The sequence below is a fragment of the Chenopodium album genome, chromosome 7 (genome assembly GCF_948465745.1).
Source record: "Chenopodium album chromosome 7, dcCheAlbu1.1, whole genome shotgun sequence".
NCBI lineage: Eukaryota > Viridiplantae > Streptophyta > Magnoliopsida > Caryophyllales > Amaranthaceae > Chenopodium > Chenopodium album.
Genome location: NC_137840.1, coordinates 55,980,362 through 56,005,139, shown reverse-complemented (window position 1 = coordinate 56,005,139; position 24,778 = coordinate 55,980,362). Strand labels below are relative to the sequence as shown.

The following is a 24,778-nucleotide window of genomic DNA, read 5'->3' as shown; positions in this document are numbered from 1 at the left end:
TTCATGTGATTATATCTAGATTTGATCTATGATTACTTTAGGTCTTTTACTACATGGACCATATATGCAATTTACTTATATATATTTGGGAAAATAAAAAACTCCAAATTTAAATTTTGCAATTATGATTTTATCTACTTTCTCGTAATATGGAAGTGCAATTTTTGGGGTCGAGTTATTAGGAATAAGGCTACATAGTTATAGTAAATTTACATTAACGCTTAAGTTAACATGAGAAGAACCATATGAAAACAAATTATAGAACAAGTCATAAGCAAGTTCCTTAGGAACCGGTGAGAACTGAGAACCATTTAATTCATGATATTATATGGCTATTACATTATAAAATGCCCGATTATCATTCCAATTTAGTTTTTCTTCATCTTATGTACTATTAATTATTTTTCAGTATCATTTCTCTAAACTTTAATCAACTAAAGCTAGTTCATCATTCATATAAATAGAAGCTTTTTAAGGGCTTGTTCTGTTCCGTTGAAATTCAGTTCAGTTCAGTTCAGTTCAGCTCAGTTCAGTTCAGCTCAGCTCAGCTCTTAATTTATGTCTAATGATATTGCTAATGATATAAAGCCAAATTTCATTTTTTAAGCTCTTATTACAACGACAACATCAACAAAAACAATAATAATAATAATAATAATAATAATAATAATAATAATAATAATAATAATAATAATAATAATAACAATAATAATTGAAATAATAATACTAATAATAATAATCAATAAATAATAATGATAATCATCAATAAATAATAATAATAATAAATAGTATATGTGTTTAAAATGTCTAGAGGTTTCAAGTTTTTAATATATTTTCCATACATTTTATAATATATTTTCCATACATTTTATAATTATAATTATATAGTATATTTTTCGTAAATATTTTAATATGTACATTTGTATATACACATATGTATAGTAATAAATAATCAATAAATAATCAAAGATCACTAATCCGTAGTTAAAAATCACTAATTAATAAGTTCAGTTCAGTTCATTTCAGCTCAGTTCAGTTCAGTTCAGCTGAGTTCAGGCAATCGGAACAGGCCCTAAGTCTCAATAAAAACATTTGCTTTCTTATTTTTCTATGCAAAACTAGCAATACGTCAATGTGGCATACCACTTGTTTGAAAAGAAAAATTGTGTACGTTGGAAGACTTTTAAGGGTCAACCAAAAAATTGCACCTTTGAACTTATCCATAGGTAAATTTGATGTGACAATAATCAATATAACATGATTTTCAATCTACAATCCCTTCACTTGAAAGACTCTAACTGATACAAGTACTAATTTTAACGGTCATAAGTTATCGAGTAAAAACCTTTGAACGAGTGATACTAAATTTTACGCATAAATTTTTATAATTTTGTATAAATTATACTATTTCCATTTCAAAATAAATAATGGCAACAGTTTGACCATTATTATTTGCAATTATATATTACTACTTTGTTATAAGTATAAAAAATTAATATAATGAAAATACACATAAAGATTAATCAAAAAACAATTTACATGACAACATTAAACTTTAATATATTGGTAAAAATTATAGTTAAGTATATGAATAGTGCAAGAGTCAAAGTGTTACGATTATTTTGAAACGGAGGAAGTATTATTTTTCAAAAATAAATTCCTAAATTGCGGCAATACAACAACCTAGTAAAATTCTGAAGAGAAAAATTTAGATCTTCTCAGTTAAACTATATTCTGCACAAAAAAGTCTGACTTTATGGGCATAATTGAATTATGCAATAATGCAACCAAACTTTTTCAAATAGATATGACATTTAAAGCTAAAATTGGTAAGGAGCAATTTCATCTTATGATCTGGAAGTCAAGGAAATGGTGCTTGTATGATATCCAGCTGATATTAGATGAGTACATTTGAATATTTTGTAAATAATAATTACGAGAAATCCTCTACCAATATAATAATTAAAGTCATGAATGACTCTAATAATATGAGTTGGTATTAAATCATACTGTAGATGGTATTATCATTTACCATGATCCTATACTTTAAGACTGAGGGATAGCTCAAGTGGTAAGAGCTCCCCTCCATGGTCCAAGAGATCATGGGATCGATTCTCATCACTCGCCGTTGTGTTTCTCTTAATAACACACACACAAAATAAAAATAAAATAAAATAAAATCATGATACCAAAATTGTTGTTCAGCCCCAACAAACGAAATAAGGAAAAAATTGAAGGCTAAAAGAACTCTACCCTCTTTCAGCCCTCTCTTTGTCGGAGCACCTTTTCCAATCTTTAACTTGGCACATTACCACCAACCAATAGTCCAATATACCATGCCTTATGGTGGTAGTCAGTAGTGTCTCTTAACAAGGTTTACTACCTAGGGTGGCTAAGGAGAACTTTAAGGGCATAAACATGGAGAGCTATTTATTTACCGATGCAAAACTTACTGAAGATACTTGATAAGACTTCTTCAGATATGTCATCGCCACTAATCTGGCCTAGAGCCAATGCTGCTTCTCTCAAATCAATTGTCCAGAAATCCAATGGCAATTCTTCTTCCATTGATGTTTTTAACCTCAATAAAGCCTCTTTAGTACGTACCAACTGCTCACATTGTCTCTGTTAACAAAGCAACATTCTCAGTACGATCATCAAACCAAGTGCCAATTGATTTAACATGTAAATGTAAAACAAAAACAGCTAACATAGCAATATTGAAAGAAACATATAGTAGCAGACTAGCAGCCAACACAGCAATATTACGCCAGAAACACAAGTGGGACACTTTATTGTCAGTTGAATTAAATAGCCAAATAAGTTGGTCCAAAAGGTCTGCCAGGCACAATTTCAAAAGATCTGCTAAATACAGACAACCCATAGTTCCATGCCTAGATCGAGTCCATGCCAGTTAATGCCAATATTGTGCCAGATCATTCCAGGCAAATATGTATCTTCATTTTCGAAATTTGGTAAGGTCAGTGGATCTGAATTTGCAAGGTACATAAGAAAGAAGACTAGAATGCATAGGATATAATAAAATAGGTTTCCTGGGTTTGGATTTCAAATTTAGTGAGGGGCTCTGAACATTAACTAGAATAATCAATCTAAAGAATTAGATATCACCTGTTTAATTGATTTTCACAAAAATATAGCCTTAAGTTTCAATAACAAGGAAAAGGCTGACCTTTAAATTAATATCACAAGCACATATATTGCAACCTATTAAACTACGTGTCAAATCAGTCACCAGAAGTTTTCTGGCCATCATTATTATTACAAGGCGGAAAATTGGTCAGAGAAAGGCTTTACGGGTTTGAAAGCCAAAGCAGACTTGATGAAGGAAAGTTCTACTTCTACATACTGGTTTCATTGATGCAGAACATTAACGGAGCCAAGGCAGTTAACCCTATTAAATGTTGAAAGAATGACCAAAGGGCTAGCAAACCACCAGCACTATTATCAACTTCTTAATAGCATTTATCAACCATCATGGCTAGGGGATGTAGCAGTATCGCTGGGCAGTGAGACACAAAAGTTTTCTGTGTATGTTGTGTAGTTGCTGTCAGTAACACAATCTTTAAAGCGTATATTTACATAAGATCTAAGTTCCATTAATCCAAATCAGCAAATTGCTAATCCTTGATTTCATACGGGTCTTTTTGGGCTGAGAGAGGTGGCACATTCATTCAGGACATATTTCAAGCTTTTACAGATGCTGTCTTGTAGTAAATACAAAAGGTAGAGAAAAAGAGAACCGAAGCCAAAGGAGACTCTCATATGGGACTTTTTGGGCAGAGAGAGGTGGTAAATTCATTGATATATTTCAAGTTTTTACAGATGATGTCTTGTAGTAAATACGAAAGGGAGTGAAAAAGAGAACCGAAGCCACAGCAGTGAAAGTAAAGCATTTTTTAAAATATATTCCTCATCAGCCTTATGGGTTCAAGCATAATGAGATGGTGATGAGTGCGAGTATAGGGGATGGAACCTTTCCGAATGAATCCTTACTTTGAAGATGTTGAAATTACACACTAACAACATACAGCATTATATTCATATTTTCCTTGTTCCCCCTTCCATCTTGGCTACCTTCTATGAGCTAGGAAGGAGGTGGTAAACCAAAGGTAAAGGACAATGCAGAGTTAATATAATATGATAAACTACATTTGAAGGTAGCTAACCTGGTTTACAGTCCATCTTCGCCCCCCAGAAGTAATGCTGTTGAGACCCACAACCTCTGATACTGCCCTCTCCAGATCTTCCAGTCCTTCACCAGTGACAGCACATGTAGATATACACCTAGCAAAATGATCATCATCGACACTGAAGCTTTCAGCACATGCAGCTGGAAGACAATCTATCTTGTTGATGACAAGGATTATTGGAGTAAAAGATCTCATATCCTGTGTATTTGCACAAAAAAGGAAAAGCAACATCACCTCACAACCAAGTATGGATCAGTAACAAGTGCAGAAAATAACAAAACATCATGGTTAGCTACAGTTTGCAAAATAAGCTGGAAGACATTTTGTGATTTACCACATTGGTGTATTAAATAGTTTAGAGAGAGACCTTAGCAGATTGAATTCTACTCAGAAGCTTGTTATCATCCATTGTCCAACCATCAGCAGCACTAATTGTCATTATAATGACATCAGCACCCAAGGCAGCAACTTCAGATCTTTCTACCCCTGCAACCAAAAATGTCAAAACAAGTTAAGGCAGCCAAATAATTTCAACCATTTAGACGGCAAAATCCTTACTCTATAATTTAGGACGCTAATCAAATAGAATTTAATTCAGTTTAAGGTGGCTAAGTTTTTTTTTTTTAATCACTTGTCAATGGCTGATCTACAGTATTATAAATGTAACAAACAGTACTAGCTCAAGCACTCAGCATTCTGCAAAACTTATGTCCTCAATCCATAAATGAACAAGGAAATAAGTCTTACAACCTGCAGACTGCAGTGCCAAAGCTGTTACCAGCACTGCAGTCTTCTTATTCTTGTAACATGTTCCTACACATTTTTTCTTCTCTATCTGACAAGTAGGTAAATGGATCAAAAAATATGCAAATAAACTTCAAGTTGACTTCAATCAACATACAGCAATATAAGAACTTTCATAATATCCATCTATACACTGTTAAGCTAAGGGCTAAGGCTTTATTGTCATAAAATATAATAGATCACTTACCAATTTTTTCCACAATATCTTCAGTTTCGCGAATTCCGGCAGTATCAAGAAGGGTAACAGGGATACCTTGAACTGTAATACTGGCTTCAACAACATCCCGAGTTGTCCCAGCAATTTCAGTGACTATAGCTCTCTCACTCTGCATGCTAACAAGGAATTAAGCCATGAGATTCCAATCACTTTAGCATGAAACATACCAGATTAACCACATCAAAAGTGGAAATGAAAAAAAAAAAAATTAAAAATAAAAATCTCTCATACAGTGGTACTCAAAATCCCCCCCTCCCCTCAACAAACAAAAAAAAAAACCCCACCAAAGGACACAAAGCATTCATGTCTGGTTACATATCCCTCGGCTAAAACTTGAGTTACAAAATTGCCAACTCATACAGCATAAAAACTACAAATGCACAGCAAGCATACAAATTGCAGCCTTGACATTACTTTTATCGGAACCTTGTTGGGAGGTTAACTTTGCTTTCTAGAACCAAGGTGAATAAAGGATTACGAGATCATACAGCTTATCAATGTCAAATTTATAGAAACACGTCTCATGAGTCATAACAATCAACAACGACACCAACATCACACTCCTTAACATCACACTCCTTGTAAAGACCTCTAACATCTTACAATAATAAATCATGATAACATAGCTTTTTTCAAAATTTCATTATTGATTCAAGATGACAGGTAATATTCCCTCTGTGGCTGGATTTGTGGAACAGCTAAAGCTCAAACAAGTGCAAGATGTTAAGGTTTGTATATGTAAAACACAAATCAATCAGGAAAATATTTTAAATTTTACTCGATGAATTTAATTCAGAACATAGAGTGATAGAGATGCTTATTAATGTAATTTTATGTTCTTTAATGGTCTTTTGAAACTCTCATATAGAGCTTCTTTATAGCTATTTTGAAGATCAAATTTGAAAATTCAAGCATATTGCACATAAAAAATTTGAAATATGATCTACATATTGGGAAAACAGCTTATAGATCCAAACAAGCCATCAAAAAGCTCATAAAATTTAAACTAATCTTGTTCATGTCATTTATGGGTGAAGAAATTAAGTCATCCATACACTACTCATTGTCTCTTTTGGGAAAGTTACCTGACGAAGATCCTTGTGTATAGTGCCTAGAGGCTAGTGGTAAATTTAAGCATATAATATATTATGAAATAGCTACTACATTAAATAAGCTAAGTCTACTAGTTTTAACCCCAAATAAAGAAGCAAGAATTATCATGAATGTGGAGACATAATTCATTAAATGGGCAAAGAATCTGTTTTGTGTACCTTGCTCCAAGCATTCAGAAGGCTTGACTTTCCAACGTTAGGCCGGCCGACAATTGCAATCTGCAAACAGTTGCTATAATTACATCAACGGCAGAAAAAGGGGAAAAAGTTGATAAAGTAATGTAAGCCTGTAGCTATAACCAGAAGTTCAGAGCTAAATCATACTTTCAATACCTATATTGAGAAAAACCAATGCCTTTTATGTATTTGGCCAAAACAGGACTCATATTTGTGAAGTAATTAACCATCAACTACTGAAATTAGATAAATAATATCGATGGTGATGGTCTAAGCAAGGCGAGGCAATAAAAAATGTACAGCAGAGAAACTAAAACTTTTCCAGTATAAACATTAGAAAACAAAATCATTAACAGAGAAACCCAAGCTTAAGGAATTACTCCATATCAAGTTACTGGCAAGTGGAGTTTTGTAAAATATTGAACAGAGAAAAGAAAACTCCTTTATTGCAAAGTTGCAATTAAGTGACAAATATTTTGCTTCATAGGTTACAGTGAAGATAACAATCCTGATCATTCATCATAAAATTTCAATAAGGTTTTGACATAAAATATACTACTAGTCTTTTCAGAAGAAGAAAACAATCAAGACATGAAGTATTTTACACAGATTGTGAAGAATTGAAACTTTTGATGAAAAGCAAATTTTAACCTGCAGTCCTGATTGTAGAAGCTTGTCATAGTTGGCAGTTTCCAGTGCCTTTTGTACATCCTCTACCATAGCATGTATTTTATTTTTAGTTGATAACAAGTCCAATGGAGGCATTTCATCCTCAAAATCAAGACGCGCCTCAATTTCACAAAGTAATTCTATGCATTGTCTTCGGATTGATTTGACAAGATGTGAGAAACCCCCCTGACAAAGCCATCAAAATAGTTTGTAATAATATTCAGAAAGTAAAAATACTCATAATAGAAGTGTATTCTAATTCTTAAACCATACCTGGATTCCAGCTAGTGCTGCATCAGCAGCGCCCACGGAATTTGCTGTTATAAGCTTCCCCACATTTTCTGCTTGGGTGAGATCTAAGCGACCATTCAGAAAAGCACGAAGAGTAAACTCACCTGACAAAGAGAACAAAGAATTTTTCATGGACAGCATATTGAAAACAGACGTCCCTGAAACTGTAAGGAGCTCATTTAAAAGAGGAGCAATCATTATTTTTCCTCAGTCCCTAAATAAAAAATCCATTTCTCCCAAAATTTCCATTTTAAATAGAATCCTCATTTTTCATTTGGGTGGGATCATCATCAATTAAAATCAACAATGCTCCTTTTAACTCCACTTTATATTCTCCCATCTCTACTTAAAACAATAAACTATTCCCACCATCTTCATTTTTGTTTAAGTTTAATTAACAATACCCCGCTACAATTCCTCTCCTAAGTCCAGGAGAAATGGGGCTTTTATTAAGGGACGGGGAGAGTAATAATGCTTTTGTGGAACTTTGGGTAGTAGACCTAAAATTCATGAATCCAGATACACAAGATACTTAAAGCCCCATAACCTTTTTATCATAAATAAGAGATTCGTGTATTGTGAAATAAAATCACAGACCAGCATATTGGGTTTTTTACCCCCTAGGTTCAAACACCTTCCTCAAAAGAGGTCTAGCAAATCGAGTATCTCTCATCTCAACCTTTACAAATAAACAAGTGAGATAATGAACAAATAAAGCAATTCTTTTTTTCTGAACAACATCCCACCTCCTGCAGATAAGCTAATCTCGTCAAGCATGTCATCACTGTCATCAGCTAATCACTGACTTGTGAACTAATTGATAATTAGATTACAGATAGTAACCAAAAAAAAAAAAAAAAAAGGAAATGTGGCAGAATAACAAATATTACTTTTATACCGACAAAGTTCACACCTGGTTCAGCAAGTCTTGCACCTGCATCTAAACAAGCTCTCAGCACACGACGAAGACATACTTCACTACCATGGCACTGGAGCTCAATCACATCCTCACGAGTGTATGATCTTGGAGCCAGCATAGGAACCACTAAAACCTAACAAAAAGCCATTCCTATCTTAAGATAGCCTGTTTACATACAGCAGATAACTGAGCATGCTTGAAGCACTCGATATGTTATATAGGCTTAAAATACTCCCATCGTTCCACAAAGAACTATGAACTTTACTATATTCCTATTTTGGCAGAGAATATATACAATAATTTACTCCTAATTAGCACAATCTCTCTTCTCTTTAAAATATGCAGTAGTAGAGAAATTTTGTGCACCCAGAGTTTACATTATTTTCTCCTCTTGGATAAATTGTGTGTTTACCGTAAGTGGATACTTCTTAAAATAGAACAAAGAGAGTAGCTAAGAACACAACGAAACTACATTAGGAGATGATGAGAATAAAAGAAATGGCAAAAGAAGGAAAAATTACTTGGATGTAAAACTCGGGACCAATTTGACACGAAAAAAAAAAAATCTTTATTCTCTCCTTATCTCTTAGATAGATTATGGCATATCTAATTTTAAGATACTAGGAAAGATGACATCTATTTTCTGACTTCCTAAAACAATAGACATGACAATTATTTACGACCAGAGGGAATATAATTTTCGATGAGTACGTTACTAATTTGAATTGCATTCAATCATATTTTCACAAAATAATTCACATCAAACATTCCAACCAAAAGTGATTACAAAAAACTAAATACGCTAATAGAGAGGTTTAGAGCATAAATATTATAGACAACCTTATGCTAGCCAAACAAAGAGGATATCCCCAATAAATCCTCAAAAATGATATAAGAAAGTCAAAGTTTAAGCTTATGCCGATAAAATTACCACTAAATTATATTCGGAGTTAATCGGCACCTATATGGCAACATTGGTAGGACTACCGTCCACGAAAGCTGAATCTTCTAACTAGCAGCGCCAGCTTTGTAGTTTGTACACTGTATTAAAAACTAAATTGCCAAATTCCAATAATACTATAGCAATATCAAATCCTTATTTCTAAAAGGATAGGGTCGGTTGCATGAAACAATTAATTATCTCTCATAATCATCCACTAAGATCCCCTTCCTTCAATTACTTCAATCTAGTGCTACAAGCTTTAGCAAACCCTTTAAAAAAAAAAATAAATAAATAAATTAAACCCCTTCATCCAAGTTATCTTTGGTATCCCACGACTTATAAAATTCATAATGTCAGCTCCCCACTTTCCTAAAAAAAGCATTTTTGTTGTCACACATACCCAAACAGACGTAAGTGAGTTCTTCCATGTCTTATCGTCATTATCTAGCAACTCCAACTTTCCTACAAAAATATCCTTAGACTAAATTCTATCCCTCAAAGTGTTCCAACACATCCATCACAGCATTATTTTAAAACATTTCCCACAACACAACCTACACCCATCTTTTTAACACGATCCTTCTTAAATGTCCAATGTAATGACCCATATAGTAATGCTAGTCTTATAGTCGTCTGATAAAATTTCTTCATTAGGCACATTGTGGTCGCACAACACATGTGGCCTTGTTTGGCAAATGGCTGTTGGCTGGTTCACTTGGCTTGTTTGGCTGGTTCACTTGGCTTGTTTGACCAGATGGAATGTTTGGTTGTTTATAATGGCTTTTGAAATTGGCTGTTTAAGCTGAGTGTTTATAAAAGTGTTTGGTAAATTGATTGTTGGTTGTTGACTGTTTATTAGATAATTTGTGGGCCAACAAGCCAAAAGCCAACAAAAAAGCTACTCAAAGCAGCTTTTTCATTTTGGCTTAAAAAGCCAGCTTTTTCGCTGACTAAAAAGCCAATTACCAAACACATTTTTTGGCTGAAAAAGCCAAAAGTTAACCAAAAAGCCATTAAAAAGTCAATTACCAAACATGGCCATGGTCTCCATTTTCAGCCATAAAAACTAGACTTGACTAGGTCTCCATTTCATACATTGAGACTAGCCATAATCTTGTAAGTTATATCTTGGTCAATACCTCTGTTTCTCTATAAATTCAAACCAAGATACTTGAAACATCCACTAAGAGGTAATGTACAGGATAGTGCCGACACCGTTACGGTTTAGTCATTAAATGCATTACGCTGTTAGTAATCCACTATTAAGTATTAACTATATCGGCTTAATCCCCATAACGGCCTTAGTCTCGGCCACGTGGAGAGCTGCTTCCGACCACGTAGACACCTGCTGCCTACAAAGTCAACTTCCCACCTATGTCGATAGGTGGCACCAGCTTGGTTGTCTTTCCATAAATACCCAAGCACATTTCGTTATTAAGGTACAATCTTTTTCTCTCTCTAACTCTCTCTCTCTCTAAAACACTCTCTCACCTTCTTTCTTATTCCTTTCATCATATTGTCACTTTAGCATCGGAGCGGTATCCCCGGGTACGAGTTAGCTAATTTGTGCTGACTGTGAGGTGCTTAATTGGACGGTAAACCTTTACGGATTCCAAAGACTCAATGTACCGGAGCTCACCTGGAACAAGTAATACTCCACGAATCCTGACATTTGTTTCCACTACCCGGTACAAATAATGGCTTATCCTTCCCATAAATTTCAAATGAAATGTAGTAACTAATTCCTATACCATCAAATTGAATTAGAAATTAAGCAGCATATCTATGCTAGCATTGGTAAGCCTACAAAAGCTAATATATCTTAACTAGTAGCATTGTATGTTGAATAAAAACCGAACTATTAAATTCCGATAACCGAACTATTAAATTCCGATAACTATGGGTTCGTTTGGCATTGCTGTGGTTTTCTGTTTTTTGGTTTTTTATTTTCTAAAAGTATATGATATGAGTCCCATAATGAATCAAAAATTATATAAACTTATTAAAATTATGATAATTTTGAAAACTGACAACAGCAAAGTGGAAACACCTTTTTCTTGTTTCCTGTTTTTTTTTTTAAAACCAAAAACTAAAAACAGAAAACTGCAAACCAAAACTGATGTCAAACAAGCCCTATGTTAATCCATTACACTTACTAGTAAAACAAATGAAAAGTAGCAAATTCCACAAATTTTCCATAGTTTTCCTTCAAATTACTTTTGCAATACATTCTCACATTATTGATTATAAAGCTTAATAAAGTATAAAAACCACTCAATTACCTCATCAATAACATTGCCAAGATGATCCACAACCACACCATATTCAACAACATGGCTTTTAGGCTGCCACAAACAACTACCCTCTTCTTCCTTCTTCTTTCTCTCCTTCATTCGCCGAAACACCTTTCGAACAATCTCCACCGAAGACGGCCCCGATAACCTAACAATACCCACAGCAGCAGGAGGACCACCCATGGAAGTAACAATGGCAGCAATTGTACTCGAAACTGCCACGTGGGTTTTCTCAAAAGACCCAGAAATCCGTTCATCAAGCTTCAAAATCAGCAAATTCCCTACAAAAATTTCAAGAAACTGAGGTCAGAATCAAAACAAATGGAGTAAAAATCAATCAAATAAGGAGATTCAAATCAAAGAGGTACCATTTGAAGAGGGGAAAGATTGAGAATTGAGAGCTTGAGTAGGGTTTAAGGAGGGTTTAGAGCAAATGGGTCTGCAAAGAAGAGGAAGTGAAGAAGAGGGTTTGGGAAGAAGCCAAGTACGATGGATGATGTTGAGTAGAGAACGAAGGGATGAGGGAAGATGTGCCATTTTTCGTGTTTTCTTTGGTGTAGCGGGAAACAATTGTACATATACCAGAATATGTGATGTTACTCATGTTAGGTTGAGTCGAGTATACTGCGTTTTGTGTGTGGCTGGCCACATTGTTTGATAATTTATAAAAATTAAAAAAAAAAAAAAAAATAACCCTTATAACACTGATCAAGTAACCCGATAATACTGATCGGGTAACCCCTAATACATTAACAAAATAACCCCTTTAACACTAGCTAAGTAACCCCTAATTACACTAACGAAGAAATCCTTATAATATATGGTCATACGGTGTGGTCAGCCACATACTTCCTCTGTTTCTTTTTAGTTGATATGATTCTTTAATCACGTTTGCCAATGCGCAATTCAATCACTAATATCTTTAATTACCGATAAGCAAAAATTAAAAAAAAAAATTGATATTTTGAAAATATAACTTGTGACGAATCTAACAAGATCTCACTTAACTATATTTTTCTTCATAAGTAAATCACAAAACATGGTCAAAGGGAGATGTGTAAACAATGCTAAAGTCAAAACGTGTCAACTAATAAAAATCGGAGGTAGTATAAGGGCCTGTTCTCATTGACTGAACTCAACTGAATTGAATTGAACTGAATTTAACTGAACTGAACTGAATTGAGCTGAACTCAACTTAACTCAACTGAGCTGAACTGAACTGAACTGAACTGAAATGAATATTTTATAAGAGAAGGAAATTAGGAGCTGAGTTGAACTGAGCGAGCTGAACTGAGCTAACTGAACTGAACTGAGCTGAACTAACTGAACTGAACTGAACTGAGCTGAACTGAACTGAACTGAACTTAACTAAACTGAACTGAACTGAATTTCAACGTAAGAGAACAGGCCCTAAGACTGTATGTATATGCATTAGTGTATGTCCATTATATCTTTAGGATTATTCAGGAATATTCTAAACTAGGTTAAACCTCGCACAATGCACGAATGTTGAATAGTTATAATAATTATATATTTTCAAAAAAAAAATGAATCGATTGATAAGTATTAAACCGCGTGAAATATATATACTTTTTACTCCCTCCGTTTTTAAATACTTGCTCCATTTCTATTTTTTGCACTATTCATCTATACTACTTTGACTAATATTTGTGATTTATACATAAGAAAAAATATAGTCGTGTGGGTACTTGTTGAAATCATCTCACTGAATAGATTATTAATTTTCAATTGTTAGAAGTTATACCTATTGATAATTAAAGATATTAGTGATCAAAGATTAGCATGGACATGCATGTCCAAGAGAAATTGAGCAAGTATTTAAAAACAGATGGAGTATTAAATTAATAAAAACATGAGAGAGAAAATATTTAAATATGGAATAGTTATAGTGTGCAGGTTCATATTTTAGGAAGTTTACCTTAGATTTTATATTAAAAAATAATAAGTCATAATCTAAATGCAATCTTTTTAAATATTTTTTTTTAGAAAGTCATTTTGGCGGGAAATCTTTTAATAATACATTGTCAAGTGTCCATTTAGATTCGCTTTTAGTATTATGTAATTGATTGATTGATGTAATTGAATTGATTTTATTATTCCCCAAGCAAACCCTAGTTGTATCACATATATAAATATATGTATACTCCCACATATTATTCAATAAGAATATCGATCTATTCTTATTAGAGGACCGCCGAAACTTCTACATTTCCTATGGAGTGCGGTTAAGGGCAATCTTGCTGTCAAAGAGAGGCTTGTTCACCGTCATATTACTAGAGACGCAACTTGTCAAATATGCGGTCACCAAAATGAAAATATTTGGCATGCTTTGGTTGAATGTGTATTACAGATACATGACTGTGCAGATACATGGCTGTGCCAGCTCAGCTCTTATTGCCACGTCAGAAAGTTTGTTATAACAAACTTATTTTTCATTCTTATTTTTGTAATGAGAGCTATTAATAGCTTCTCTGGTTGTTAGTTGCAATTAATTACAATATAGATTCTCTCTCTAAAAATCACTTCTCTCTCTATCTTTCTTCTTCTACAAACTTCTTCTTCTTCCTATAAACTTTACTGTAATAGCTCGAAGTTCATCAATGGAGTTTATGGAACTCTGCTAGTTTCTTCTATGTTCTTAATCATTTTTGCCGTATTTTCTCATGGTATCGAGCAGATAAAGGTCAGTGGATCAGTTTTTCTGAATTTCTTCACGCTTTTGCTGCATTCGTCGATTTTCTGCTTGATAATCTGATTGTCGTTGCTAATTCTCTGTTCTTCGAGTGATTGAAGTTTTGTCTTCTTTACTGAGTATCTGATTCTATTGCGATTTAATTCCTGAGTTGATTGAACTATTTTGCCTAAAATTCTTCTGATTAATTAATTGATCTCTTTGATTTGTGAAACCTAATTCATAATGCCTGAACCAATTCTCGTTCTCACCAATGATCCATCTAGTGTATACTTCATTTATCCATCAGAAAATCCTGCTAATCCTTTAGTTACTGATAAGTTTTGTGGTGATGGATATAATGAGTGGAAGAGAAGCATGATAATCGCTCTTTCTGCTAAAAATAAGTTGTGTTTTGTTGATGGATCTCTTTTGAGACCTGTTTCTGGCCCTGAGGTTGCTGCCTGGGATCGTTGTAATGCTTTGATTACAAGCTATATCTTACATTCTATTGATAGTAACATAGCCAGGAGTGTCTTGTATCTCACTTCTGCAAGGGAGATCTGGAAGGATCTTGAGGAAAGGTATTCACATAGTTCTGGTCCTCAATTGTATAGCTTACAACAGTCTTTGAGTGAATTGTCTCAAGGATCTAGTTCTTTTGTTGAGTTTTTTACTTAACTCAAGGCTATTTGGGATGAGATTAGTGGTGTGAATCCTATACCAGTTTGTACATGCAATGGTTGTTCATGTCAATTATCTCAGAAGATTATGAAGCAACAACAGGAAGAAAGACTTGTTCTTGTTGATGAAGCTAGATGACAAGTATGCTGGGGTGAGAACTAATATTCTGATGATGCAGCCTCTGCCTAACATTTCTATGGCCTATAGATTGTTGACGCAAGAAAAACAACAACAACAGGCTATTATGTTGGACAACAATAATAATATGGCATTTGCAGTTGATGGAAGAAGATATAATCAGTCTTATTCTAATACTAGAACCACAGGTCAGATTAGATATCAGAACTCGGGACAGATCAGACCTTCTCTGAATTTCTCTTCTGGAAATTCTAGTGGCTTTGTGCCTAACATGAGGAGGAATTCTAGTCTATTTTGTGATCACTGTAAGATGACAGGACACACTATAGACAAATGCTTCAAGATACATGGTAATCCTTCAAATTTTGGGCAAAACAAGTACAAAGGAAGAAAAGTTGATGTTATCGTTTATGGAGATGAGGATGCTGCTGGTGGTGACACTTCTTTTGAGACTGCACACATTTCTATGGAACAATACAATCAGTTTCTTAGTCTTGTGAACAAGGGAGATCAGGATACAGGCAACAACAACAACAGCAACAACAGCAATAGCAGTGCCACAGCTATGCAACATGATTCTCTGCACCCTGGTTCTGCATATGTTGCAGGTACTTGTCTCTTGACTTGTTTCAATTCTAGATGGATTATTGATAGTGGTGCAACAGACCACATGTGTTCTTCCTTGGACTTGTTTGATACTTATAAAAAATACACTAAGTATCCAAACACTATCACTGTGGCTAATGGAAAACAAGTGATAGTTGAACATATAGGAGTTGTTAAATTCCAAAATGGCATAGAGCTTAAAAATGTGTTACATGTCCCTGGATTTCAATTTAATTTGATCTCTACACACAAATTGTGCAAAGATCTTGGTTGTATGCCATTAAGTTCACACAAGATACTTGTGTTATTCAGGATCCTATGAAGAACTCTTCCCTGGTTCTTGGTAAGCTTGAGTCTAGCTTATATGCTGTTGCAGAAGGTGACGATTCTCAGCTTCATAATAAAGCTTCTGTATCTGGTATGGTTTCTGTTTCTAGCTCTGAGGATGCCAAACTCTAGCATTTGAGACTAGGTCATATGCCATTTACCAAACTGCATCATGTTAAGAATAATTTTTCTTGTAATATAGAACATGATAGTATCTGTCAAATCTGTCATATGGCAAGGCAGACAAGACTTCCTTTTCAAAAGAGTCATATTAAGAGTTTTGCCAATTTTGAATTGCTGTATATAGATACTTGGGGTCCTTACAAGTTGAGTACACATGATGGCTTTACTATGTTTCTCGCCATTGTTGATGATTTTACAAGAAATACATGGACTTTTCTTATGAAACATACGTCAGATGCAATTAGAATCATGGAGAATTTTGCTATATTAGTACATAATCAGTTCAATACTAGTATAAAATCTGTGAGGTCTGACAATGCTAAAGAGCTTTGTGAAGGTGATATGTTAGTTTTTTATCAGAAACATGGAATAATACATCAAAAAAGTTGTCCAGGTACTCCTCAGCAAAATGGAGTGGCTGAAAGAAAGCATAGACATCTTTTAGAGACTGCAAGAGCCTTGTATTTTCAGTCTAAGGTACCAGAAAATTTTTGGGGAGAGTGTTTGCTTGCTACAACACACCTTATTAACATAATGCCTTTGAGTTATGTTGGTTTTGTTAGTCCCTATGAAAAGTTGTTTGGGGTAAAACCTATTATAGATCATTTGAAGGTTTTTGGGTGTCTATGCTATGCCTCAACACTTAAGACTCACAGATCTAATTTTCAGCCTAGGGTTGTTCCTTGTAACCTTGTTGGCTATCCCCCAGGATAAAAAGCTTACAAGTTGTTTGATCTAGAGAACAAAAAATTCTTTGTTTCTAGAGATGTTACTTTCCATGAAAAACACTTTCCTTACCATTTTTCTAAACCAAATTCCATTCCTAAACCATTCTTCTTACCTGCCATAACACCTCTAACACTTGACATAGTATGTCCTATTCCTGAACCATTTATATTGCATTCATCTTATGCAATTCCTGTTTCCACTCCTGTACCTACTAGCCCTAATGCATCTCCTACACCTCATTCTCCTCAGACTACTCCTTCTCAAACACATACTCCTGATACATCTGATACTGTTTCACATTCAGATAATGAGAACAATACATTTCCAGTCAGACCAGTCTTCTAGACCTGTTAAACCTCCATCATGGATGATTGATTATATGACTGGTGTGGCACATCATTGGTGCAATTTGGTGGTTTTTTATGATCTCTCTTCCCCTCACAAGGCTCTTATTGCTCAAATTGGCACTACAGTTACTGAACCATGTAGCTACTTTGAAGCATCTCAGGATCCTGCCTGGGTGACTGCTATGGACAAGGAAATAAAAGCACTCATTGATAATCAGACTTGGGATTTGGTGAAATTACCTAAGGGTAAAAAGGACATTGGTTGCAAATGGGTGTACAAAATCAAGCTCAAAGCTGATGGGAGTATTGAAAGGTACAAAGCTAGGCTTGTAGCTAAGGGTTTCACTCAAAGATATGGGATTGATTTTGAGGAAACCTTCTCATCTGTGGTTAAAATTGCTACAGTCAGATGTTTACTATCTTTGGCTGCCTGCAAGCATTGGGAATTACATCAACTAGACATAAATAATGCCTTTCTTCATGGCACCTTGACTGAGGAAGTGTACATGAAAGTCCCTGATGGTTTTCCTAATCCAGATGGCCTTGTTTGCAAGCTCAAAAAGTCTCTTTATGGACTTAAGCAAACCTCTAGACAGTGGTTTGCAAGATTGACATCTGAGTTGATTGGCAAAGGTTTTGTGCAGTCCAAAAATGACTACTCTCTATTCTTGAAGATTTCAGGTTCTGATATTGCCATTGCAGCTGTCTATGTAGATGATATCATCTTAACTGGCAATGATATCACTACAATACTTGAGCTCAAAGTCCATATGCATAATGTCTTCAGCATCAAGGATCTAGGAAGACTCAATTATTTTTTGGGAATTGAGGTTACTCATACTTCTCAAGGGATTATTTTGTCCCAAAGAAAGTTCACAAAGGAGTTACTTCAAGATTGTTTTATGGATGTATCCAAGATAGCTAAGTCTCCTCTTCCAGTAAATCTTAAACTTCTTGATGATGTTGGTCCTTTCTGTTCAGATCCTGCCTTATATAGGTGTCTAGTTGGGAAATTGAATTTCCTAACTCACACAAGGCCAGATTTGTCCTATGCTGTCCAGACATTAAGCCAATTCTTGCATCAGCCTAGAGTTGCTCACATGGCTGCTCTACATCATGTTCTGAGATTTGTAGCAGGAACTGTTGGCCAAGGCATTCTTCTTCATGCCTCTACTCAGCTCACTTTGCAGGGGTATTCTGACCTGATTGGGCATCATGTCCCAATACCAGAAGATCTATAACTGGTTTTCTGATGCTATTTGGTTCTTCTCCAATTTCCTGGAAGTCTAAGAAGCAGGGAACTACCTCCAAATCATCCTTTGAAGCTGAATATAGAGCAATGTCTGCAGCTGCTTCAGAGATCACCTGGTTAGTCAGGTTGCTTCAGGAGCTTGGTGTTTCTGATCTTTTGCCTGTGAAGCTTAACTGTGATAATCAAGCTGCCATACACATTGGAAAAAATCCAGTGTTTCATGAACGAACTAAACATATCGAAATCGATTGTCATTTTACAAGGGAAAAGGTGCTTGAAGGCCTCATTGAACTCTGCTTTGTTCCAAGTTTTGATCAGTTAGATGATTTGTTTACTAAACCCTTGTTTGCTGCTCAGCATATGGAGATGTGTTCCAAGCTAGGTCTGATTGACACTCAATCACCCTCTAGCTTGAGGGGGGGGGGGGTATTACAAATACATGACTGTGCCAGCTCAACTCTTATTGCCACGTCAGAAAGTTTGTTATAATAAACTTATTTTTCATTCTTATTTTTGTAATGAGAGCTATTAATAGCTTCTCTTCTTATTGCCACGTCAGAAAGTTTGTTATAACAAACTTATTTTTCATTCTTTTTTTTGTAATGAGAGCTATTAATAGCTTCTCTGGTTGTTAGTTGCAATTAATTACAATATAGATTCTCTCTCTAAAAATCACTTCTCTCTCTATCTTTCTTCTTCTACAAAATTCTTCTTCTTCCTATAAACTTTACTGTAATAGCTCGAAGTTCATCAATGGAGTTTATGGAATTCTGCTAGTTTCTTCCGTGTTCTTAATCATTTTTGCCGTATTTTCTCAATGTGACGCAGCGGCTTCTATATGGGAGGGAAGTGAGCTACGCTCGACCCTTGATGATGCTCCAAATCAAAATTTCGCTGAAGTTTGGGCGTGGTTATACAGAAAATGCAATGCAGAGGTTCTGAGTACTATGGCTGCTTTGTTTTGGGCTGCTTGGAGGTGTTGAAACCTTATTATTTTTGAGAATGAAAGGCCAAATGCGGTAATGCTTGCGATTGGTTTTTGTAGGATGGTGCATGACTATCAAACATATGCTGGGAATGTGTTCCATCGTGTAGCTACGGTGATGGCGCCTAGCAGGAGATCAAGTTGGAGCTGTCCTCCAATTAATGTTCTTAAAATCAATGTCGATGCTCATGTTCCGAATAATGGGATGACTGGTTTGGGGGTGGTCTATAGGAATGCCGAGGGAGTGATTATCGCAACAACTACCAAGAAGCTCTGCTTATCTTCGCCAGAGATAATGGAAGCTATGGCTATCAGATATGCATTGCAGCTAGCTCTCAGATTGGGGTATGGAAGAGTAATGCTAGAGTCTAACACCATCAATGTGATTAAAGCTGTGACTTCAAGAGAAAGTAGTCTTTCACCTATTTACTCCATCTATGAGGATATTAGTTTTGATAGAGCTAAGTTTGATTTTTGTACTTTTTCGCATATTAAACGATCTTGTAATACGATGACTCATCTTGTAGCAAGAGGGGACACGGGTGATAATGTGGAAATTGTACGTTTGTGCTCCTTTCCCAAAGCTTACAAACTTTGGCGGAAATAGACTTGGTTTAATTAAATAAATAAAGCTCTATTCTTTCCTTCCAAAAAAAAAAAAAAAAAGAATATCGATCTATTCTCTTCCCTACTTTCTCTTCTTTCTCTTTAATTTTATAACACGTTATCAACACCACAAATTAAAGCTCTACTTGTATGTATCAGCTATAATTTTAGATTTAATAGATTAATTTTAGAGATTAGATTAAATTGTTAAAGTGAAATTAATCTTATCAAATAGTACCAAAAGCATTGAGGGAGTCCCGGTTAATCAAAATGATAAACCAAAAATGTTTATCAAATGACACTTTTATAATTATTTAGCCTTGAAAATCGTGAAATGAAATTTAAAATAATATATTTACTATAGATGACACGTAATCTGACGATTTGTGTTTAACGTCCGTTACCCATGCTCACTTGTTCATCTTCCTCATCCTTTCTTCTTCCCACCCAATTCTTGTTCTTCATATTCTTCCTCCCTCCCAATTCTTGTTCTTCATCTTCTTCCTCCCTCCCAATTCCATCATTTGCTTCCTGTAACATCATTTTTTCATCACCAACACCACAAACCATTTTTGGCGGCTTCGCCGCCAAATTAAACGAAAAAACTAAGAAAACTAGGAGAAATTAGAGGTAAGGTTAACCCCAAAGGGTAGGTGTTTCACTTCTCCATCGTTTTCGCCATTGGAGGTGAGCTTTTTCTTCTTCTCCATTGAAGCTTTAAAGGAGACATCGATGATACCAGGCCACCATGATTACCAACAACACAATTCACTACTATCCGACCCTATACTTGGTTTAATTACTTGCTAAATCAAAGTCTAATCTAGTTACAGGAGCTCAAAAATTTTGATACCCTATAAATTTTAAATTTGGGTATTTTTGATGAAAAGTTAATGTATTTTCTCTCTCTTCCTTTAGCTGATTTCAATGAAGCACGGTGTGTAGATTTCCGTTTTTTTTTGTTTTTTTTTTTTGGTTTTCAAAAAAAAAAAAAAAAGGTTTTCAAAAAAAAAAATTTCTGTTTTTTGAATTTACAAGTATACCCCTGACTGCTCGGTTGAAAGTACTATGCTACCCCTAGATAAACATATCATGTTTATCATAGTGATAAACTTGAATTTTCTCAAAAGGTTCTACGTACATATTTATTTGATACAATAAAGAATTTTATTTTTAATGAATTACATGTTCTCAAATTCAAATATGTATTATCTTATATGGGCATGTGTTTGGTTTCAAAAAAAAATACGGGCATGTGTTATCTTATGGAGTCATGGTAAATCATGATTTTATTGACTCCAACTTTTTATTGATTGATTGTATGCGCTTATTTTCTTTTCTTTGATTTATTGTGATTTGCTACAATGACCATAATTGTTCAGGTGGTTTGTGTCTTTGTGATCAGTTTAAATGCTTTGAAACAATTAAGGATTTCGATTTTTTTTTTCAAAATTAATCAATAGTTATTAATTAATTTGATTGCATCCTTTAATATCGTTTTATGTGATTGTGCTTCTTGGAGCAGTATAAGATAATCTGTCTTATAGTGTATTAACATTGTTAAACGCGCGCCTGGGCCGCACCCGCAAACTAAGAGAGAGAGTTCACTTCACAAGATCAAAGGAGGTTCCATCCCAAAACCATATGGCAATAGGAGGAGTAGCCCCTTAGCCTTATAAAGTGTTTAACTCTCTCTTCTTCAACCAATGTGAGACACTTACATGTGGTGAGTAAGCTTTTGGTTGGGTTGGTTCTCTAACATGGTATCAGAGTCAGCGTGACACAAAGGTCACGGGTTCGAATCTCATCATCCCTCCTTCAAAGTGGAATTAATTCGCACTATGTATGGGTAGGCTTGTGTTGCTTCCACATTTTAAGTCCAAAGGGCCTTTCATGTGAGGGGGATTGATAGAGTATAAAACATATTTCTGGGCCTCAACCATCAGCTTAATCTTTTGGTTGAGTTGGTCCTCTAACAAACATCATGGTCACTTTTGATTTGGCGATAACTATTGATGATTTTTGGAAATTAAACATGTGTGAGTGCCTACCTGGGTGCCTATCTACTTGAATACGTGAAGTGTGTTGTGTGTTTATCAATAACTAACACTTCGTACTAAAGTAATTACCGACATTATAACTATTCATGTGACAACTTCTTATTCCCTCTAAAACTATTATTGACATAGTGTTGTAAATTTGCTTATAATATAATATTAAACATTGTTTAATTTTTCTCTAAGTGTCAAGTGGTTATATACCCTCCAATTGTTTCCTTTATGTTTTGGAAAACTTCTATCATGTATATGGAGTACAACTCTCCAAATAATTTTGATCTATGTAGGATAAACCTTGAAACTTTATATTCTAATTTTATTTTAAGTAGTGATAGCTATATCACTTTGTGATTTGTCTATTATGTAGTTTTTTATAAATCTTAGAATGTGAACTACAATAGTATGATGCCTAATTTAATACAATAAGATAAAGTATACCTTATGTTACCCCAATCCGCTATTAAGGTGATTGTTTTTTTTTTTTTTTTGACGGGCAATGCAAACATTTTATTAATGGTTAATATCAAAGAGTACATAGGCCTGAATTAAATCAGGAAAATCTTCTAACCAAACACGATAATCATCATAACTATTACTCAAAAGAGCAAGATGGTGAGCCACTTGGTTTCCTGTTCTTCTCACCCAAGAGTAGGAGCATTCAGAGCAGCTAGCAGTCATAAAGAAGATGTCCTTTATGATTAGGCCCATTACTGAAGAGTCCACTTTCCCCTTCTCCAAAGCATAAAAAAGTCTCTGGCTATTGTAGGGAATAATTTTAAGCCTTTAAAATCCCACTAGCTTGAATCCCACTGTGATCATACACTAAAGTACGGTGGCGTCCAAAAGGGAAGAACATAGAGCAAAAGAGTCGCCAACAAGGTTTTAAGGAACTTGTAAACCGTTCACGAGGTGAAGGTTACACCCCTTAACGATCCAAGAGATCTTCAACTCCATAAGGTCATGAACCAAATAAGGGTTCAGGGATGATGGTACAAATCCAACCTAAAAGAGATTGAACCTGCCCTAATAATAGGCCTCTACTTTATTCTGCTCGTATTCATGTGCGCTTTCTAATTAACATGCAATCAATAGGTTAACCCTAAACCTGTTTAATCTATGTTGGTTGAATATTAATGCACAAACAAATCTATTATTGGCGATCACCTGAAATTATAATCACAATTAACCCTAAACAAGATTATTAAATATCTTATTAAGCGTGATTACAAGTACCAAATTCCCTTTAAACATGCAATAAAGGTGTGACCAAGCAATAACAATAAAAATCAAGCAACATAATAAATAATCAATATCACGAATAATAATTATAATAAATAATAATAATGATAATAATAATAATAATATTCATAATCATTATAACAATCATAATCATGTTTATGTTAATATTAAAGCATAATAATTGCAAGATCCTAGGCATGATACTAACAAGATTAATAACAAACCCTAGCATGTCACTAAACAATAAAAATCAAATCTTTAACCCTAACATGATACTAACAATCATAAATATTAGGAAGAATATAGGAAGCATCGTAACAATCACATTTAATATTAAAAATACCCTAGACATGATACTAGGAATATCATAATAACAATATAAACATGATTTCTACATCATAATATCAATAAATCAATTAAAGTACTTACTTTGATGCTTCGTACCTCTTTCTAATAACAAAATACACACGTTAGTAACTTCAAGGAAAATAATAATCAAACAATTAAATTAAATAATTGAAAGAGAGATTTGAGACCAAACCCTCAGAAATTAAAACCTTTCACGTCTAGGGCGAAGGCAACTTCGAATATGGCTAGGTGTTTCTAGATCTTGCGAATGCGGAATTTTGTATGAAAACAAAGTAAGAAAGAAAAAGATAAAAGAAAGAGATGAATGATCTATTTAAGCTTTCAGTTTGTGTAATATATGAGTGTTGTAATCTTTTCAAATTAAATAAAAGTTTCGTTCAAGAAGGGAACGTTATCCCCTTGAACCTTATATATCAAATGAGTTATCTTTCTGTTTAAGAAGTTCCATCATAAACATCGTAAGGATTGTCTAATTAGAGATTACGGTCTAAGGTAGGAAACGAATTAGATCTGTGCTGAGCCTGATCTAAGGAAGACAGGGTTGGGGTTTGCTACCTTGGTAAAGCCGGAAGCTCAAAATGCCGGAGGTTCCATTGTCGACTAAGTTTAGGTATTGGTCATAACTCTCTAGGTAAATAATTATTATTGCGAAGCATGGTGGGCTGTTAAATTGTTAAATTAATTCATTTTGATGTATAAGTAGTAGAGTTGTGATAACTAGTACCAATAAAAGTCATTTAAGTAATTATCAGATCGAATTATAGTAAAAATTAGTGTATTATTTAAAAACTGTTACTTTAAATTAAGGTGCTATTATTAATTTATCAAATACTGTTATTGAGTCTTTAAGTACTGTTATTTACCCTAAATAAAATATATTGACGTCACTTGGTATTGGGCGGGGTAGCCTATACCGGGTAGCGGTCC

The 24,778-nt window shown here is 34.5% G+C and overlaps 2 protein-coding genes across 2 annotated transcripts; one reads left to right on the top strand and one right to left on the bottom strand.

Annotated features, from left to right (window-relative positions):
* Positions 1-1,810: 1,810 nt before the first annotated feature.
* Positions 1,811-12,191, bottom strand: LOC145637946 (uncharacterized). The gene is made up of 10 exons (XM_081688940.1): positions 12,006-12,191; positions 11,626-11,918; positions 8,395-8,533; positions 7,464-7,585; positions 7,173-7,376; positions 6,504-6,563; positions 5,203-5,341; positions 4,579-4,697; positions 4,188-4,409; positions 1,811-2,625 (listed from the first exon to the last, which is right to left on the bottom strand). Exons 1-10 carry the CDS (start codon positions 12,172-12,174, stop codon positions 2,431-2,433), a joined length of 1,662 nt encoding a protein of 553 aa, XP_081545066.1. The 5' UTR covers positions 12,175-12,191; the 3' UTR covers positions 1,811-2,430.
* A 2,384-nt stretch (positions 12,192-14,575) lies between these two features.
* On the top strand, positions 14,576-15,010 carry LOC145640337 (uncharacterized). The gene has a single exon (XM_081691632.1). It carries the CDS (start codon positions 14,576-14,578, stop codon positions 15,008-15,010), a length of 435 nt encoding a protein of 144 aa, XP_081547758.1.
* The last annotated feature ends 9,768 nt before the right edge of the window (positions 15,011-24,778 follow it).

What these genes read in the sequence shown, in the direction of transcription:
- LOC145640337 (XM_081691632.1), top strand. Translation starts at nt 14,576, where the DNA reads ATGCCTGAACCAATTCTCGTTCTCACCAATGATCCATCTAGTGTATAC.
- LOC145637946 (XM_081688940.1), bottom strand. Translation starts at nt 12,174, where the DNA reads ATGGCACATCTTCCCTCATCCCTTCGTTCTCTACTCAACATCATCCAT. An exon ending in TTCTGAATGCTTGGAGCAAG is followed by an intron (nt 5,342 to 6,503) that starts GTACACAAAACA and finishes GTTAGCATGCAG; the next exon opens with AGTGAGAGAGCTATAGTCAC. An exon ending in GAAGATGGACTGTAAACCAG is followed by an intron (nt 2,626 to 4,187) that starts GTTAGCTACCTT and finishes CTTTGTTAACAG; the next exon opens with AGACAATGTGAGCAGTTGGT.